At 44.6% G+C, this 18886-nt stretch overlaps 3 protein-coding genes across 7 annotated transcripts; 1 reads left to right on the forward strand and 2 right to left on the reverse strand.

The window, feature by feature from the left end:
* Positions 1 to 636: 636 nt before the first annotated feature.
* LOC6601151 (ras-related protein Rab-26) lies at positions 637 to 13748 on the reverse strand. Of its 5 annotated transcripts, XM_026992352.1 has the most exons (7): positions 11182 to 11545; positions 6506 to 7161; positions 5145 to 5255; positions 2786 to 2894; positions 2512 to 2622; positions 2210 to 2354; positions 637 to 2068 (listed from the first exon to the last, which is right to left on the reverse strand). In XM_026992352.1, the coding sequence occupies exons 2-7, from the start codon at positions 7094 to 7096 to the stop codon at positions 1954 to 1956; spliced, it is 1182 nt and encodes a 393-aa protein (XP_026848153.1). In that variant the 5' UTR covers positions 7097 to 7161; positions 11182 to 11545; the 3' UTR covers positions 637 to 1953. The 5 variants fall into 5 exon arrangements, with proteins under 5 accessions (XP_026848153.1, XP_026848151.1, XP_026848152.1 ...); XM_026992350.1 differs by lacking the exons at positions 6506 to 7161; positions 11182 to 11545 and adding an exon at positions 12601 to 13748; XM_026992351.1 differs by lacking the exon at positions 11182 to 11545 and having other exon boundaries at positions 6506 to 7267.
* A 929-nt stretch (positions 13749 to 14677) lies between these two features.
* Positions 14678 to 17083, forward strand: LOC6601150 (polycomb group protein Pc). Its single transcript, XM_002026246.2, has 2 exons — positions 14678 to 14865; positions 15172 to 17083. The coding sequence occupies exons 1-2, from the start codon at positions 14749 to 14751 to the stop codon at positions 16174 to 16176; spliced, it is 1122 nt and encodes a 373-aa protein (XP_002026282.1). The 5' UTR covers positions 14678 to 14748; the 3' UTR covers positions 16177 to 17083.
* A 67-nt stretch (positions 17084 to 17150) lies between these two features.
* Positions 17151 to 18619, reverse strand: LOC6601149 (probable serine hydrolase). Its single transcript, XM_002026245.2, has 2 exons — positions 18350 to 18619; positions 17151 to 18293 (listed from the first exon to the last, which is right to left on the reverse strand). Exons 1-2 carry the CDS (start codon positions 18446 to 18448, stop codon positions 17400 to 17402), a joined length of 993 nt encoding a protein of 330 aa, XP_002026281.1. The 5' UTR covers positions 18449 to 18619; the 3' UTR covers positions 17151 to 17399.
* Positions 18620 to 18886: the final 267 nt, after the last annotated feature.

Genomic DNA, 18886 nt, shown 5'->3' on the forward strand with positions numbered 1-18886 from the left:
TGACTGACTTGTTTAATATAACTTCTTTTATTGGACTTTGCCTAAAAAAATGTTTTAGTTTAAAGGGTCAAACAAAAAATACGACAGAGAACTGTCGATCGTATTGCTCAATTTTGATATTCCGTTAAAAAAATTCTGGCTAACTAAAGTCTTTAGCCCTGCCCACATAGTTTTATCCCATTGATGAAGAAATTTTCTACATGATAAACTATATTTTAGTACTCCCATTTATTGTATTTTGACTAAAACACGGTTTAAACAAAAAAGTTAAACAAAAGTGAGTATGGAATGAAGGGAAAAGTCACTCCACGAAGGGAGGATATCCCATCACAAATCCCAAAAAAAGAGAGCAAGTCCGATCAAACTTGAGCGCCAAAAAGAAATTGTTTGAAAGTGAATGCGCGACAAGGACTTAAATGCAATAAATAAATTATGCACGAAAGCACGATGATCTCACATCTCAGGGAAAAATTCGAAAAACCTGCATATGAAAGTTTCGGTATCCTTTGTTCTTAATTATACCAATATAGCAACACTTAGCAGCGTTTAACAGCACACTGAGAGTATTTTTAACAGCATTTGAGTCTGCGGCCCAATTTGAATTTGAAATAAAAACACTCCACTTTCTAGTTTTCTGTTTTTTAACCACATTCAATGTAAATATGTATTTGTTGTTTATGGTATAGACATTCCGTCTGCTTGGATATAACGCTGTTTAGCTGCTATGATATAGTATGCATGCGTCGGATGCCGCTGCGGTCTGTTGTAGGAGACTATAGTTATAACTTTGATTATTTGTAACCCTCCTCTTTCTGCTTCTTCTCCTTCTCCTGCTGCTGCACTACGGCTTGCTATAGGTGTGGCATGTGGACTTAAATAGAGAGCTTCAACTAACTTAATTGCAAGGGGTATTCATTAGTGTCTGTGTAAATAATTTAAAATGCCTTCAGACATTCTTTGGTTTGGTGTGGATCTAAAAACTTAACGATAGGCCATAACAATTAAGATTTTAACATTAGAGAACCAAAAACATTTGGTAATAGGTATAATCTTTTGTTTTGTTTCTTTATAGTAGTATAGGTAAATTGAGTGATTGTATTTCTTGAATAGGATTTGGTTCCATCCATCCATCCATCCATCCATCCAGCGATCATCTCTCCGGCTGCTCCTCTCGAGGGTAATATATCTTTATGGAGCTGATGCTGATTCACGCTGGGTTCCGTTCGGTCCCTCCATTTGGCGGTCTCCCATGGACGTGCTGGACAAATCTCAATGTTGCATGATTTTGCTGCGATTACGATTACGATTACGATTACGATTTCGTGTCTTGATTCCCATTCCTAATCCGGATTGGCGATTGGTTTCTCTTAGTTGAGGACTGGAGATCATCCCTTGCTCCATTAGGGTTCCTCGTTTTTAATAAAGTACATTTATGCAATTGTATATGGATATATCATATCTGTATATAGTATATATATATGTATATATTGTTCAATAATTTATGCACTGGCCATCCTTAAAGTATGATACGAGTACGTATCTCTGCCCGTCCCGCCCCGGTTCCAAAAAAATTCCAATTTACATACAAAATGCTAACCATACCGCACATACCATGTACTCGCCCGCTCCCCTACTATCCGCTACCTTCCCGCTAGGGTCTTAAAAAATTGGTGCCAACATGTTATCCTGTCTGTAGGTGTATCTGTGGGTCGTGTTTTTCTGTATGTATCTGTATTTGTATCTGTTGTTGTGTGCGTATTTTGTGTGTTTATTAAATGCAGAAGTTCGACTTTTGCGCCCAGCTCCTGCCGCTTCCCCATCGACCTTTCCCCATTTCCCTTTGATCTGTATGCTGGCTTATTGTTTTTTCCCCCGCCCCTCCTGTTTTTGTGCTTTCCTGCTCTTCCTGCCATTCTTTTGTGCACGGGATCGGGAGGATGTGGCCGGGGAAAATTACATGTTCCTGCACTGGGCACAGACGGAGCGCGCCTTTGTATTGTCACGCACAAAATCATGCACATTGAATTTTCCATCATCGCCGTGCTCGTAGCCGCGACTCTTAAGCTGCCTGCAGGCGACAACAGAGAAAGAAAGACAGAGAGATAGAGATGTGGTGGGTGGTAGGTGGTGGGTGGTGGGTGTGTAGAAATCAGTGTAATAAATGGGAATTTCCCAGAAGAGCTCTCTTTTCACCAGGTGAAAGACTTACCTAGCAACCGCTGTAAAGGCCAGCTCCACATTGAGTCCCGTCTTGGCTGATGTCTCCATGAAAGGGACATTGTGCTCCCTGCCCAGGCGCTCGCCATCCTCCCTCTTCACCTGTCGCTCACTGCCACTGCAATCGGCCTTGTTGCCTGAATGAGTTAGAAAAGGCAAAAGCGTTGGCAAAAACAAAAGTGAATTTGGCTCAAAATTTATAAGTGGATTAGCGTTTCCGCTGGGCAAAAGCTTTCAGCTGCAGCTACAGCTGCATCTGCAGCATCCCCATCTACTCCCACGCTACACGCTCACCTATTAAAACGATGACCACGTCCTCCTGGGCGTACTCCCGTATTTCCCCCAGCCAGGCCCGTATGTTGTCGTAGGTGGTCTTGTTGGTAACATCGTACAGCAGCAGCAAAGCTTCGGTGTCGGTTTCGGTGTCCATGTCCATGTCGGTGTTGGTTTTTGTTTTAGTGTTGGTGTGGATTGCCGGTTCGCATGCAGATTGGAAAAATAATTTAATTAGGATCAAAGGGAAAGGATAATTAGACAGACTGGAGAGGAGAAGAGAAGAGGCACTCACCATGGGCATCCCGGTAGTAGGCGTGTGTAACGCTGCGGAAACGCTCCTGTCCAGCCGTGTCCCAGATCTGTAGCTTTACACGTGTGCCATCGACGACGACCACTTTGTTCTGGATTGTGCAACACGATTGTAAATGCAATTAATTATTGTTTTAAATGCACACGAACTTCGACCATGAGAATCCAATTGTTATGTAAAATGTAATTAATTCACGAAATTTTCATGCACAACAACCGTGCCCAGAATATCAAACAGAGAGACAGAGAGAGAGAGAGAGAGAGAGAGGGGAAGAGCAAGAGAGGCTGGAACACGCTGCGTATGCTTAATGCACTACGCATACGCAGCGTGTCCGTTTATGAAGACCCGAAAGCACACACATGCAGACAAATAAGTGGAGACGGGGCATCGTATTGGTATAAATATTCATAAGTAAGGGGCAGACTCAGCAATTTCCAGTTGATGAAAGCACTGATGTGGATCCACACTCCCGTAATGAGTGGCAAACATTCGGCCATTGGCAGGGCCATTGCCACTGCCACAGCCACAGCCACTCCCCCTACCTATTAGCTACTCAGACAGTCAGTCAATAGCATAAAAGATACACAGATACACAGATGAACATAGTGGTAGTACACCAAAAAGGTACGAGCATAAATATAAATGGAGGATGTTCTTTGCTGAATGTGTTGTCTGTGAGGGCAGCATATTGCCTTGATTTGATTTGATTTCAATTTCATTTTCGTTTTCGTTTTCAGACTAAAAGATAAACCAAAAACATAAATTATTCTAGCCGGGTAAACAAAATGTCAATGCACTGCCACAATTCAGCTGAAATTTGTTGATGGGAGGAATACAGACAGACACTTAAATACAAACATACATACTCATGTATGTATGTATTGATGAGGAAATATTTGGGTAAAGTGTGAGATACAATTGGATTACTAATGAAGTGAAAAACACACACACATTAAACAACATTGAAAAGTTCTTAGCTTATTTCTACGTTAATTACACATATTATCCATATATTCATAGCCATACTCATATAAAATATTCATTTACTTTATACATATGTAGCATGTACTCGGAGCCACCCTACAAGTTGGCCAAGAGTCAGCCAAGCTGAAAAATCAACATGAACAACTCCCCAGCGAATCTGATTTGGGGTTCAGGTCATTCCCCAATGCCTCCTCAAATGGGGGATGCCCATGCCCCATCCTTCTTTGGAAAGTTAGACAATGCCTGGGATCGACATACATTTAATATAGAGAAAACATGGAAACAATTTAAAGTCAAGGAAACGCCAGGCCCAGCCCTAGCTCCCATTTGCCAGGCATTTGTACAATTTTACAGGATTGTAAGTAAGAGACAGAGACAGGGATAGCTAGAGAAAGTGAAAAAATAGAGATAGAGAGACATGTTAAAAGCAATTTCCGCTTGTATTTTAATAAATTTATGAGCCATGAAACAGAGAGAGACAGAGAGAGACAGAGAGAGGGAGAAAGAGAGAGAGAGAGAGAGAGAGAGAGCAAGCCTCGGGGCAGGAAAACCTCTAAGCCTCTAAATGTTGGACCGCACAAAAACGACACAAAAACGACACAATAATAAGTATAATAAAATTACAACAACTTAAACGAGCACACAGCTAAAGATACATTTACAGAGCTGCACACAGATACAAAGATACATTTAGAGAACTGCTACGGCTACACGGGCACACAAATTCATTTGGACGAAGGAGAGGAAAAACATCAACAAGTCCTTTTCAAGTTCACATGCTTTTTAATAAATAGTCCCCCAAGGATCTTTATCAGAAAGACGCCCGACCTGCAGCGCAGACACACACACATAAACGAGACAACAAACAGAGGGTTACAGGGATTCCTGGTGCTGGACCTGGGATTGGGATGGGGATTCTGTGGTACTGAAAGATAAGGTTTGAACAAGAACTAAACGTAAAGAGGACAACCGCAGGCAGTACTACGAAATCAGGAAAACCGCAACTCATAGAGGAGGTCACGCAGAGGGACAGAGACAGAGAGAGAGAAGCGGGTGGGGGGGGCGGAAAGTTACACAGAGTGAGTGAGAGGTAAGCAGGTGAAAATCGCATTGAAAGCCTTGACAACTGTTGACAGGAGACACACACACAGTGGGAGAAAGAGCAGAAGAAAGACGTTAGAGTAGGAGGATAGATGGATGGATGGATGGATGGATGGATGTTTAACACAGAGTAACAGTAGGACAGAAGGAGAGACAACACTTAGAATGAACAACAATTACAACAACGAGAACAAGAACAACAGAAAACCAAGAACAACAAGAAAACCAAAGACTTTTGGGAATAAAGCGCTCTTACCCTAAAATCAATGCCAACGGTGCTCAGGAAATAGCTGGGCACATAGCGACCATCGCGGAATCGTATCAAAAGCGATGTCTTGCCCACTCCCGAGTCGCCCAGCATAATGACCTATGTAATCCGCATCCGACAACAGCCAAAAACAGCATGATATGATATGTGTAAGAGGTAGAGTATTTAAATGATTATGTACTATACATGGAGATGAGTGCCTCTTTCTGTGGTCTCATTTTCTTTACTTATGCTAAATATTAGATGAGATGAGCTGGGTATGGGTATACGAAATGAGGCAGGGCATGGCAGGGCATGGCAGGGCATCACAGCACATCCAGAAATCCTCTCGTTGTTGACTTTCATTTTGGAAAAACGTTTCGGGGAAACTGGATGTTAGCTTAGTTATCTAAACACTGCAATTGCTGATTTGCCTGGGAAAAATAATATTTGCCACGAGCTGCGGTTCAGGGAAAATTTCTCTGCCACAAACAAAAACACAGTTTTCTCAGAAACTATTTTCGTGGGAATATACTTAGAGAAATATTCTGGAATTACTGCTTTCAATGCCATTCCTAGCTCTCATTTAGCTCAATTTAAATGAGGCTTCAAGTTGCCCTTGGCAATCTACATACATATGTACACTCCTGCCCTCTAACGAGCATTCCTCGCAAATAAATGGAAATTTGTATGCAGCTCTCTCTCATTATATTGTATACACTATATACATATATATGTATATATTTTACTCCCCAGACATTTCTTGGCAGCTGTGTGACAGGAAGTCGCCGGCAGGAGTTCTGTCATAATTTTCCAGAATTACTCTAATCAACAGCAGCTGCAGAAGAAACTTTCTCTCAGCGACTCGGCGACTCAGCGACTCAGCGCCTCAGTCTCGCTCGTCTCGGAGGCTGGCTGTCTGGCTGTTTGCTTTAACAACTTTTCATTTTTTGCGTTTAATTTCCTTTGTCACTTGGCACTTTATTGAGTTTTATGACTTTATTTTGCTGGCTGCTTATGTAAATCACATTGTAAATCAGGCCAAAGCCGATCAGGGCCAGGACGAATATAAAAGCCAGCAGCTCGTAAAAGAGCCCAAATCAGACAGGCAGCAAAGGCTGGCTGCCGTCAAATAAAAAGGTATAATACATAAATCAAATTGTGGCTGGGCTCCTTAAACTGCCTTTGTTGTCGGCGCTTTTTGTGCATGCAAATTGGCATTTGTCGCATTGAATCGAGAGAAAGGATTTTATTCTGGGAAAGGATTCTGCACCTGCAGAACTCCATTTGGCTTTTCGCTCGAATTTTATTTGGATGGATAAATGGCGTTTGGCTAATTCCCAATTTGGGCCTCCCTTCCGCTTATTCACCTTGCCCATGATGTCAAAGTCCTCGTCCTCATCCGGTCCGTTGCCGGATGAAATCATGCGTATGAGTGCCCGTCCGGCGTTCTTGCAGAGGGTGGCACTGGCTCCCTCGTTGCCAGGACCTGGTGCTGGTGGAGCCACAAAGGGGGCTCTGCCTGCAGCAGCAGCAGTGTCCAGGAGCGGCTGCTGTTCGGCCGAGGTCAATCGAACGCTGCTGCCCAGACGAGCCATGAAACCATTGCCACTAGGGAGATGAGGCATCTGCTGGGCCTGGAACAGGGACGATGTGGTCATGAATTCGGGCAGCAGCGGCTGCTGGGAGATCGACTGCTGTCGCTGGTGGACAATCACGCTGGGCCGCCGCTTCGGATAGCCATCGTCGTCGGAGTCGTCCGAGTTAATGCCGTTGATCTTGTCCAGCGTCTTGGGAGGCAGTTGGCCCGGGGTGATGTGCTGCCAGGTAGGCTTTACCAGTGACTCGCGGCGTGTGGGCGAGGCAGTAGCACTGGCTGCCGAAATCGAGGCCTTCCTTCCGCCCAAGGGGCTGGGGCTGGCAATGGAATCGCTGCGGTAACGGGTCTGCTGACGACGCATCTTTGAAACCTTTTCTAGGGAGCTGAGCAACGGAAGTCCTTCCTCGTCGATTGAGTGGCTTGATTCTATATTTAACACACGCACAGAAATCAATAATCTGGGTTCAACTTTCAGAGTTGCGGATACATCTTCATTACTGAGAGAGGGAACGAGACCAACCCCCAGGAGGGAATCCCCAAAGACCTTTTTAAGTTTGTTTAGGTCGCAAATGTACAAGCACACTCACACACAGCACACACAATCCTCTATATTTTACATAGTACTATATACAGTATAGTATATACAATATTTGTATCTTTTGGAAGATCCAACAAAGTCATTAAAACTCATTAAAAACCATAAACAAGCAACGAGCAAAGAGCAAACTTTCATTATCCTCCTCGCAGAAATAATTCCTTTAAAAAAATAAATTAAAATTCAAATTTACTTCTCACTGTACGTTCCCCAGACCTCTTTACACTGCCCCTAATAAAACAGTGAACGAACAGGTGCAAATTGAATGTAATTTTTTTGGGGCCCGTCTCTGTGTGGCACCTTCGACGCACGCAAAATGAAAGGAAGACCGAAGCCCAGAAATGCTTAAGGGCACCACGCAACTGTCGCTGACAACAAGCCGCTATGGGTGTATGGTTGTATGGTTGTATGTGTGTATGTGTGTATGGGCATGAGTGCGAGTGGGGGTGGAGCGGCAGTGGTCAGAGGTGCGGGTGGCTGTTGTGGTTTCGTCGCTAAATCAACAGTTGGCAAGAAAGACCGCAGCCCAACAACCAGGCGCGAAAACCGCCGACGACGATGGAAGGCGAAACAGGACGGAGCAGAATGGACCGGAACGCATCGAAGCGAAGCCGTGGCCAACTAAATTTTCGACTAATTATGCCTTGTGGCAGCCTCAAAGCGAGGCTGGGCCAAGTGGGGTTTTCAGCGTGAGAGTACACTGCAGCCTTGGGATTAGCTGGCGCTCATTAACACCCCAAGAAATGGTCTCAAAAGTCGTAGAAGAGTCGGCTATAAAGCGATTTTATCTTCGTTCTGTTTTTCATAGCATACTTTTTGGGGCAGGGAAATTTTACCTGCAAAACAATTTTAAATCAAATTATTCTTCACTCTCCTGCACGCACAAAAATTCATTTCATTTTTGCAACGTAAAAGTTCAGAGAACTTTTATTTACTTTGACATTTCGATGTGGTGTGGTGTGGGAGCAGCAGCTCCCGAAAATGGCAACCGAAACAAATTTCGTCCCGAACTTTAATTTAATTTGCTGCCAAACAAATGTTGCCAAATGCCAATACATATACCCATATATATCAATTGAAAACCCTTTTGAAAATCCTCAGATGCACAGACGGTAACTCCGTGCGAAATTGCTCGTCCATTGTGTACGGCTGTCTGCGTCCTGTCGCCTTACCTGGGATTCAGGCGCCTGTCTCTGCCGAGCCTGAGTTTGCTTTTATTCCTCTTTGGCAGCTCCTTAAAATGTTTTTTATGGCACTGGGTGGCTGGGCGGATGACTGGCTTTTCGCCATGGGGTCCTTAAATGCAGGTCAACGGCAGCGCCGAACACGTGCGAAACGTTAACTACTTTCTGAAGGCGCATAAAGCGTTCATCGTCGTTCATCCTCCAGGAGTGGAAGTGAAGTGCCCAAGATGGAATGACAATGAAATCGGATAGCTGTCGAGTACGCCCCACCGCCCATCCCCACCCCGGGCATGTAACCATTTATTAAAGCAGAAAAAGTATACATTTACCAATTAGTTGCCCCAGCGAACTCCGATTCCTGGAACTAACTCACATTCGAGCTTCTTAAATTATATCCCAAATTCCAAATAAATTGAGAGCCTAGACAACAAACGAGCATGTACATATTTGTGCCTTTGTCCAGTGCTCCGTTCGAGTTCTCCCTTCATACTTCTACGGTTTCTTGTTCTATGCAAATATGGCAAATGATATTCGGAAAAGTTTACCCTTTTTCCTCTGGGTAGGTGTCGATCCATGAAATAACCTTTCCGGCAGCCGAACCATCTAGCAATTTACTTTAATCAACTTAAACGCAATGTTGATAACAAAAGTTTTTAATTGGGTTGTCGCTGTTCTGCTGCTCTTCGACCCCGCCGCCCCTTCCTTTCTCTTGCTGGTGACAACAGACCAAAAAAATGACAAAAAAAAGAGAAGATGAAAAAAAGGAAAAGCGAAATTTCCTTTCTCTGAGTACACGAAAATTCTGTTCAAAGCTAAAAGTTAAGCAGAATTTGGTCGCTTTTCCCTTTTATAAATTGAGTGCGCAGGAGACATGGAGAAAGTGCGAGAGAGAGGGCGGAGAATGGTGGAAATTGTGAACTGTTTGGGGCATTCGTCGTGTAATTATACAAAGCGAAAGGAGAACATTGGTGGCAAACCGTGGGGGACGGTTCATTGCACAGACAGCAAGCGATGGACGGCCCACTGCCCACACAGGACACAATGCCCAAGTAAATGTATATCCTTCCCCCTCCCCCACACACACACACACACACACACACACACAATCAGGGACACGTTCACTCACGCGGCTTAACCAGCAGCAAAGGAGCAAGCAGCAGCAGACAGGAATGCCAGACAATAGTTTCCTGATTGCATGAACAGCTTTAAGGAAATGAAAAGCGTGAAGGGAGGGAACGGCTGGACAGGACAGGCCTCCCACATACGCACACAGATTCTGAAAAGGGGAATTTCAAGTTGATGCCAGCGGAAAGCCAATCGACAGGACAAAAGCAAAATGTTTTTGCGGAAAACATTTTCAAGATCTTTCAAGTCCCTTCGGTCCTCGAACATAGCCACGACCATAATTCACTCCCACTGCAGCTTGGGAGAGAGAGAGAGGATAAAGTTCCCCCAGAGATTTGTGCTAGTAATCGGCTTAAAGGGCGGTTCAAGTGCCTACCATCCCAACCTCAGAGTTAGTCTCTGGAAATTTCGCAACGACAAGAAACAGCAGTGAGGACACCTGTGGAAATGGTTTGAGTACGGGGACCCCTCTTTGAAGTTTTCAGCAGCAGGAGAAAGTACTTTTAATTGCGAAATCGATGCACACCATTGGCAAGCCCACGCAGCCCCTAGCTCCCCATTCCATGGAAGAAGCCTTGAAAACCAGCCACAAGCTGATTAAAAGTTTCCTCAAATTGCAGCCAGACAAACAGATAGTTGGGTGGCGGGATAGGAGTCGAATGCAAGTTCGAAACTGTGACCTTCGACTGTTTGAATTGATGCGCATTTTATGGCCGTTCGCTTAATTCGTGCGCATTTAATAGAAAGAACTCGAACTCGAACTGGGACTCGGACTCGGCATCGGCATCGGCATCGGTATAGCATCGCAGACAATCTATGAATAAAACTCGATTATAATCCATTGCGTAGATGCAGTTTCAATTGATTGCAGACAAACGAGAGCCGGAAATCCGATCAACTGGATGAACAAAGATTGATTAGTTTCTGTGATGAGCTGCGTTAAGTATGGGGGCTATAATTGATGGTGGGAATGGTAGGCATACATACATAAATACATACTCGCATGTGCACAAAATTTAATTAGAATTGTTCCCACTCCACTCCACTCCAATCCATTCCACGCATAATTACGGGAACTTTCATAAACTTCCACTTTGGTCATGTCATCCATCACACATCATTGGAGATTCCCTTTGATCTCGCGAACATCAAACAGATTAACAAATTGGATGCCAACGCAAGCACCAACCACAAAACCCACAATTATTTTCACTGCATTTTAATTATTGAAAAACAAAAAAGGGAGATTTGTGTTTCTATAAAATCACATTAAATGTTTGTCTATCACAAATGATTTTCATTTATTTTTAGACGCGCTCAGACCCTTGTACATTTACATAGAGAACCCACACCACACAACACTCTCAACAGAGGCACACAGGGACGGGGGAATCGTCAAAAATAACAGAATTTCGTTTGTGGCGCGCAACAGTGGCATGCAAATGTGCAATGTTTTGCCCCCACAGCCTCCTTTCAATTGTTATGTCGAGAGCACGCCACAAACGACAACCAAAATGGCTTATGCTTTCACTTGTACTTTACTTTAAAGTTGGTTTCTCAGTCAGCAAAATGTATTTTTGGCTGAAGCGTAGCAGCTGGAGCTACAGTTTCTACAGAAAAAACTGAATGGAGAGAGAGCTTGGGATTGCGCGCCCGTTGATGCCTATCGAAGCGTCCGTTCGCAGCAGAGCTCAATGCTAGACTGAATGGAGCCCGACGACGCCAAAAAAAGGAGCAAAAAGCTGGGGAGCCTGAGCTCGAGCCCGCTACCAAAGTGTATTAAACGAAGGTGAGGCATGCCCAGAGAGCGCTCTCTGGAAGGCATCATGTGTTGTTTCCGACGCAGGGCACACGCAGAGCGAATGAGAGCATGGCCATGGGAATGCTTCACCTGATTTCAATACACACCTTGACCGAGACCTTCGCCTGCTTCGGCTGGCTTCGGCTTTGGTTTGGCAGCAGCAGCAGCAGTAGCCCTGGCCTAGAAACGTGATGCGAGCGGCGGTGGGGCGGGGGTGTGGGTGGAGCGCCCTGCAATGAAAATGAGCACCTGCAGCCTCAAAAGGAAGCGAGGGGAGGATGGGCAGCGAGAAAAAGCCAAGGCAAATGAAACGGTTGCACTTGAACTTCATTGGCGGCCTTTGCGGTGGTGGTAGCTGTTCGTGTAATGTGCTCGTGCGTGTCGCTGTCTGTCTGTCGCTGCTGTGTGGCTGTGTGTGGCTGTGTGTGGCTGTGTGTGCTCTGCGTGTCTGTGTTTCGAGTGAAAGTGAAAGGCAGCAACAGGTTCTATGTGTGTGTGGGTGTGAGTGGGTGCCAGCTGCACCCACATTTTGAGCAGGGGCAATCAACGTGTCAACAACGTGGTGGAACGGGCTGACTGGGAGTTTATAAAAATATTTACATGCCTTTGGAAAAAGAAAAAAAAAATCAATTTGAGGGATTTACGCACGAGTAGGTGTACTCGTACGGGTGGGCCTGCCGAAAATAGAAAATCCCCGGCGATTACACCAGACAATATGTTGCCTATTTAGCCGCGAAATGCTCGCATCGTATTCGTACACTCAGCGAAAGGTCAGAGCACGTTTACAATATGTATCACTCAAGTGTTGGTCATGGTATTTCCTATGGTATTTCTCTCAGTGGGGATGGGGAGATGGGCAGACTGGGAGGATTCTTGGGTAACGGTTATGCGTCCCGTAACGCCTTTGGCCAGCTGTTGTCCAATTACACACACACAGCAAGCAAAAACAGACAAAAGCGGGCTGAACCCATTCGAATGTGCGTCAATAAGGGCTGGCAGGGCAGGTTCGATTCAGATCACATGTTTCGACGGGGGTTTGGGGTCAGGTTTTGGGATGCTTCATGGGTGGGGGTGGGGGCGGGTGCTTCATGCAGCAGGCAGCGCTAAGGAGTTGCCTTAAGGCTAAGCGCAGCACTCGTGGCCACTCGGTTTCCACTCACCGTCAGAGCAATGCCCACCGTCGCCGAGAAGGAGCCCAGCCGAAATTCGCCCGTATTGTATTTGACCAGGAAGGATGTCTTGCCCACGCCAGAGTCCCCCAGCAGTATCGTCTTGTGATTGACCGTGTCGTCGAAAGGTTGCAAATTGGCCGTCGGCTGTGCTTGGTGCATGTCCACCTCGTCGTAACGATATGAACGCCAGCCATCGTCGTAATCGTCGTAATCATCTCCTGTGCCGTAGGCGTACATCTGAAGAGCTTCTCGTGAAGGTCGATAGCCCGGATATCCTGTGGCCGTCCGCTGCACGGGCGCCATAATGGCGTCGTCATGATAATGATGGCTGCTGCCCGTGAGGCTCTGTTGGCTTTGATGATGATGCGGATACTGATGATGGTGATGATGATGATGCTGCTGCTGCTGCGTCGTTGTTGCGGATGTGGAAGCTGCCACTGTGGCTGATATTGAGACGGGTGCGGCGGGGGGATTGTAACAGCCATCGCCAAAGGGCCGGCGACGCAACTCCTCGATGCGGGCCTGTGTGGTCTCCACATCTTCGAAGACGTCGTCGCTCATGCTGCTGGCATCGTCGTGGTGTGTTGCTGTAGCCGTTCCCGTTCCCGTTATCCCCGTTGCTGCTGTTGCGGCCATTTTGGAGTGGGGCTTGTGTCTTGGGACAAGCTTTAATCCTGAGCTTTCCTCGATGTCCTTATGGTTGTAACATTTGATTGATGTCTTTGAGCTTTTTTAAATTCCGTTGTGCTTTCACGCTCTCTCTCTCTCTCTCTTTCCGTTCTCTCTCTTTCTTTCGCGCTTATTCTCTCTTTATGACTTTGACATTTGCCTTTCTAACCGTCCCGTCCGGCTGTTTGTGTGGCACGTTTTCTGAATGAATTTCTGGTTGTCGGGCTTTCAGCGCCGTGGAGGGGGGCGTTGCTATTATTATTCTCTATTTCTATTCGCAAATAAGCTTTATATTTTCGCTATCCTTATCAGTAGTGTGTCTAGATTCCCTAATCGTTATTCGTTAGTTATAGTTAGTTATTCGTTCTATACAATTGAACTACATAAGTATTGGTTTTTCCTTGCGGTTGGTTGCTTGGTTTGGTGTTTCGTTTAAAGCCACTAATTAGTAGTATCTATGTACTATGTTTGTATATAAATTGTAACTAGCTAAACATATTGACTATCATTTGTAGGTTATGCGCTAATTGGTGCTTGGTTTTCACTATTCATTTATGTTTTATCATTAATAATTATTTGCAACGTTTTGCTTGGTGTTTTTTTTTTTTGGTTAAAGCTTTTTGTTGGTTTGGTTTGGTTTTATTAGTTTAATTTAATTCATTTAATTGGTTTTCCTTCTCTCTGCTCTGCGAAAATATTGCGTTTGATTCGTGACTTTGGTGTTGTTCTTGTTGTTGGTGTTGTTATTTCACTATCACAGCATAAATAAAATAATGTCATCGTCGTTGCCGTTGCCGTTTGCCGTCCATGTCGCGCTCTTGCCCCCGCCACGCGAACCCGAACCCCAAAAACCCCAACACAATAGTAAAAAAAATATCTGCAGTCTCCAGTGTTACAGTTCCGTTCCTTTCGATTGCTGTCCTGAGCTTTTGCTTTCGTTCCTCTCTCTCTCTCTCTCTCTTTCACCCTTTTCGTGGTGAGCTCGCTCTCTTTATTACTTTGACATTTCAAGATGGACCGTTCTGAACCGAACTGGTTCTTTTCCATAGATGGCGCCAAATTCTGTTCGGTCGTGTTACTTTGTACACAGTTCAATAACAATGAGTCCTTGAAATTATAGAGTCATATAGAAACTTTAATCACTAATTGGATAAAAATATGTGGGCATGTCTAAATATTCTATATAGCTAGTAATATTCCACGGAATATCAAAAACGAGGAATATGTAAAATAGAACTTGAATTCGTCAGTATATTTACGGTATATTTTTTTAATGAGTCGGTATATTTTGGTATATGTATAAGGGTCGGATGGTATATTTTAAAGATATATCCGCGGTCACACTGCTTCGGTGCTGAAAATAAAAAAAATAAAAAACATTTTTACTGAATCAAACGCATGTAAAAGCCAAACAATTTTAATAATCACCTCACGTGAAACAAACATCAAAGTGTAATCTAAGGAAAAATGACTGGCCGCGGAAAGGGAGCCAAGGGAAAAGTGGTGCGCGAAAATGTCCAGGATGATATGGACGATTTTCTCGTCTACGCTGCTGAGAAAATTATCCAAAAGCGCACTAGAAAGGTGAGAGCGTGTAAAAAATAGCAATATATGCAACTAATTCCAGATGCAGGACGCAATATGCGCAGCACACAAATTACAAGGTCACATGTCCTTCGGATATTTTTGGCAGAGGACATCTGCTGCAGCAACCACCATTTGCGCGTTGCATGTGTTTGTGCGTGAGTGTGTGCAACTGTGTAAGTGTGTGGCATGTGGCTCGTGTTTTTGTTGTTGTTGCGCTTCATTGATGGAAAATCAATTAGTTGTCTAAGACATTGCAGCTGAAAATGAAATTAGGATAACATCCCTCCATTTTTCATTTTGTAGGGGACTGTTGAGTACCGTGTGAAATGGAAGGGCTGGAACCAGCGCTATAACACCTGGGAGCCGGAGGTGAACATTCTAGACCGTCGCCTTATCGACATCTACGAGCAAAGCAACAAATCGTCTGGGACGCCATCGAAGCGCGGGCTCAAGAAGAAGGAAAAGGAGCCCGATCCAGAGCCAGAGTCCGAGGAGGATGAGTACACATTCACCGGTGATGATGTGGACACACCCCAGGCCACCACATCGAGTGCTGTCCACGAGTCGGACAAGAAGGACAAGGAAAAGAAGCACCATCACCACCATCATCACCATCACATCAAGTCCGAACGTAGCAGCAGTCGACGCTCCGAATCGCCGCTGACACACCACCACCACCATCATCATGAGTCCAAGCGCCAGCGCATGGATCATAGTTCCTCCTCGAACAGCAGTTCCACGCACAACTCGTTCGTGCCCGAGGCAGATACTAATTCATCGAGCTCGGAGGATCAGCCCTTGATTGGAACTAAGCGCAAGGCAGAGGTGCTCAAGGAATCTGGCAAAATAGGCGTAACCATCAAGACCTCTCCGGATGGACCCACACCAAAACATCCGCCACAAATCCAGTCACACGACCAGCAGGCGCAGAAAACGACGACCGATTCTTCTGCGTCCCTAAAGTCTGAACACCAGAGCACACCGCTGGGCACTGAGGTGGCATCAACGCCAGCCGAATCGGGCGCAGAGGAGGAGGAAGTGGAGGAATCTGGTGCGCAGCCGGATAACAACAATATACCAAAACTGAGCAACACTCTGAGCCTATCCCAAAAGCAGCCCCTGACTCCATTGTCGCCACGGGCTTTACCTCCGCGCTTCTGGCTGCCGGCCAAGTGCAACATATCCAACCGGGTGGTCATCACTGATGTCACAGTCAACCTGGAGACGGTCACCATACGCGAGTGCAAAACGGAACGGGGATTTTTTCGGGAGCGCGATATGAAGGGTGACTCTTCGCCAGTGGCTTGAGGTCCACCCAAACATAAGAAGAAGAGGAGCAAGCAAATGTAAATAGGGGAAACCACAAACAAAAATCCATACTAGATGTTGCTAAGCATTTTATTTTTAAACTTAACTTATTTATTGTATTTATTTATAGCGTAGAAATTAGTTTGTTATTTTATTACAATGTTTACAGTGCAGAGTGCAATTTGAGCAGTGGCCATACCCCACTCTTGCGACTGCTTAAGTTGCTATTGCAACAGATTTTACATCCTCATCATAGATTGTCAAACGAGTATATATATATATATACATATATATATTTATTTACCACATATGTATATTTTTCTATAACAATTTGAATCTGATCGAAATGACACTCATATGCAAGAAAACGCGAACTCCATGCGACACCGAAGCAATTGTTAATTACGCTTGATATAAATGTATACATACAAAAAAGCATATATATTCATATATATTCGAGTATGCCACAGTGTTTGCTCCGTTGGCTATCCCAATGTTTCATTTTATTTTATTTTTTTTATGTTATATTCTATGTATTTCCTGGCGCTGACTGATTTTTACAAAAGGAACCCCAAAAAGATATATTTACACATAGTTTGATAAATATTTTTAGAAATTAGCTAACACCAATCTATTTTAATATTTATTTTAATGTTTTCACTCGTCCAACCCCCAAGTGCTGCCTGTATGGGTTCTGTACGGTGCAGTGCACAAGACAATTCCATAATAATGCATGGAACCCATAAATGCAATACTTATCCCAAAGAATTTTTTTTTTATTTTTTTTTCCGCTTTATCAATCCCGCACAAATGAATATTTTGCGAGAGTTATGCGAAATTGCCATATTGTTGTTAATTTCGCATAGTTCTATCAGCGAACCCCTCCTGCATGCCCTTTGTGTGATCAATTTTTTGCGTAGTTTCCTTCGCGACGCTGATTCCAGAAAAACCATTCAAACCATTACACTTGAAGATTGTAATTTAGTCTTTAACTTTAATGTTATTGCCGGTATCGATTGTACATAATAAATTAAATAGAAGCAACCAAATGGTCATCAATGGGGGATCCCAATCTAAGATTGGTTTGCGTCTCAAATATCCTTCAATCAATATCAACGGAAAACTGTAAACGTAAGAGGTTTTCTCTAGTCTCTGCTGGGCTCGGTCTATTACCAAAGTATGTACAGGCATCCAGATATTTAGATATCCAAGTCCATGGGATCTCATAAGGGACGGTACTTGTTGATAAACGAATTGATGATTGGAGCCACTTTCTCTGGCTCGTTGAGATGAACGTGATGTGTGCCATCGAGTTCGTTATATTCGAATAGTGGATTCTTCCGTAGCTCCACCAAGGTAGCATCGTAGTACTCCTTTCGTTCGTAGTACGGGGCCTGCAACGCTTTAATGAATAAATGCGGGCATTTGATGCGACTCGCCATCTCCAGAGGCACTTCGTTGTGAAGGGTGTAGAAAAGCGAGGTCTTCAGTCGATTGTCGCGGGAGAAATAATACTTGTGTGGCTCGTGGGTAGATGCTTTGCAATTTCGTTGCAGCAGGTACTTGCAAGATTCCAGTGTAACGGATTTGTTGGATCCCTCGTGGAGACGCTTCTCCAACTCATCCCATTCATAGCAAGGCGGCTCGGAGCCGCTGCGTAGGCGTCGCTCTAGTTTCAATGTAGCCTCCAGTCGCTCGCTCAATCCATCTACAATGTGACGGGCACTCCGAACAGGCGGTTTAAGTACGTCCAATCCAATAAACATATCCACTTTCTCAGGAAATAGAGCGCAGAACACAAAGCCATTGATGGAACTCATTGAGTGAGCCATCATGGATATCTTATCCCAGTTGTACTCTTCCATAAGTCGACGAGTGACGAGGACGTAGTCAATGGAGTGGTAGGATATTCCTGGCGGTAGCCACGAAGACAATCCGTGGCCAGGCATATCGATGCTTAGAAAGGAGATATGGTTGGGGAGCAACGGGGCGAGGGTGTCAAATGTTCCGGCATTATCCTGCCATCCATGCATTCCCACAATAGGACGGACGTGCTTTGGCCCATACCATTTACCCGCGATGTGACCCCATGGCACGGGAATCGAAACTTCGTCAAACTGAAAGTGAAAGTCATATGAACGATGAATGAAGAAATAAATAGCTGGACACCTACGTGTTTTGTGAGGACCTTCAAGGGTCTAGTCGCTTCACTGCTTGCTTGGCGGACATTTGTTAACTTTGTTAGCAGGCGTAGATGCCTGAGGACCTCCATTTCAAGGTACGTTTGGCTCTTTCGTTTTCGTTGAATAACGTTGAACCAGACAGACAGTTGCACGTTCTTCCAGCTCGCTTCACAGTGATGTTCTGATTGTGATTTCACCACTCATGGAATGGCTATGAGACAAGTGCTTGGATGATGAACTTTGATCTGTGGCCGTCGTAATACGTAAGAATTAAGAATTTAGCAAGAATTTAAAGTTGTCATCCGTCTGGAAACTGTGAAACGATTAACAGCACTGAACACATGTATTTTACAGCACTGTGGCTTGGTTTATGCGCATAGTGCTCGTGAATTCAGTGGCTAGGTAGAACACGGAGCTAAAATGTTTCTATTCATGCACGAAATGGGTTTACTTTAGAATAACTAAAGCAGTAGGAATTTAGTTAAAATATTGAAAGTGAGTCGGACCGAATATAAGTTGCTCTAGTC

This window comes from Drosophila persimilis, unplaced genomic scaffold (assembly GCF_003286085.1).
Source record: "Drosophila persimilis strain 14011-0111.01,24,50 unplaced genomic scaffold, DperRS2 tig00000732-arrow-arrow-pilon, whole genome shotgun sequence".
NCBI lineage: Eukaryota > Metazoa > Arthropoda > Insecta > Diptera > Drosophilidae > Drosophila > Drosophila persimilis.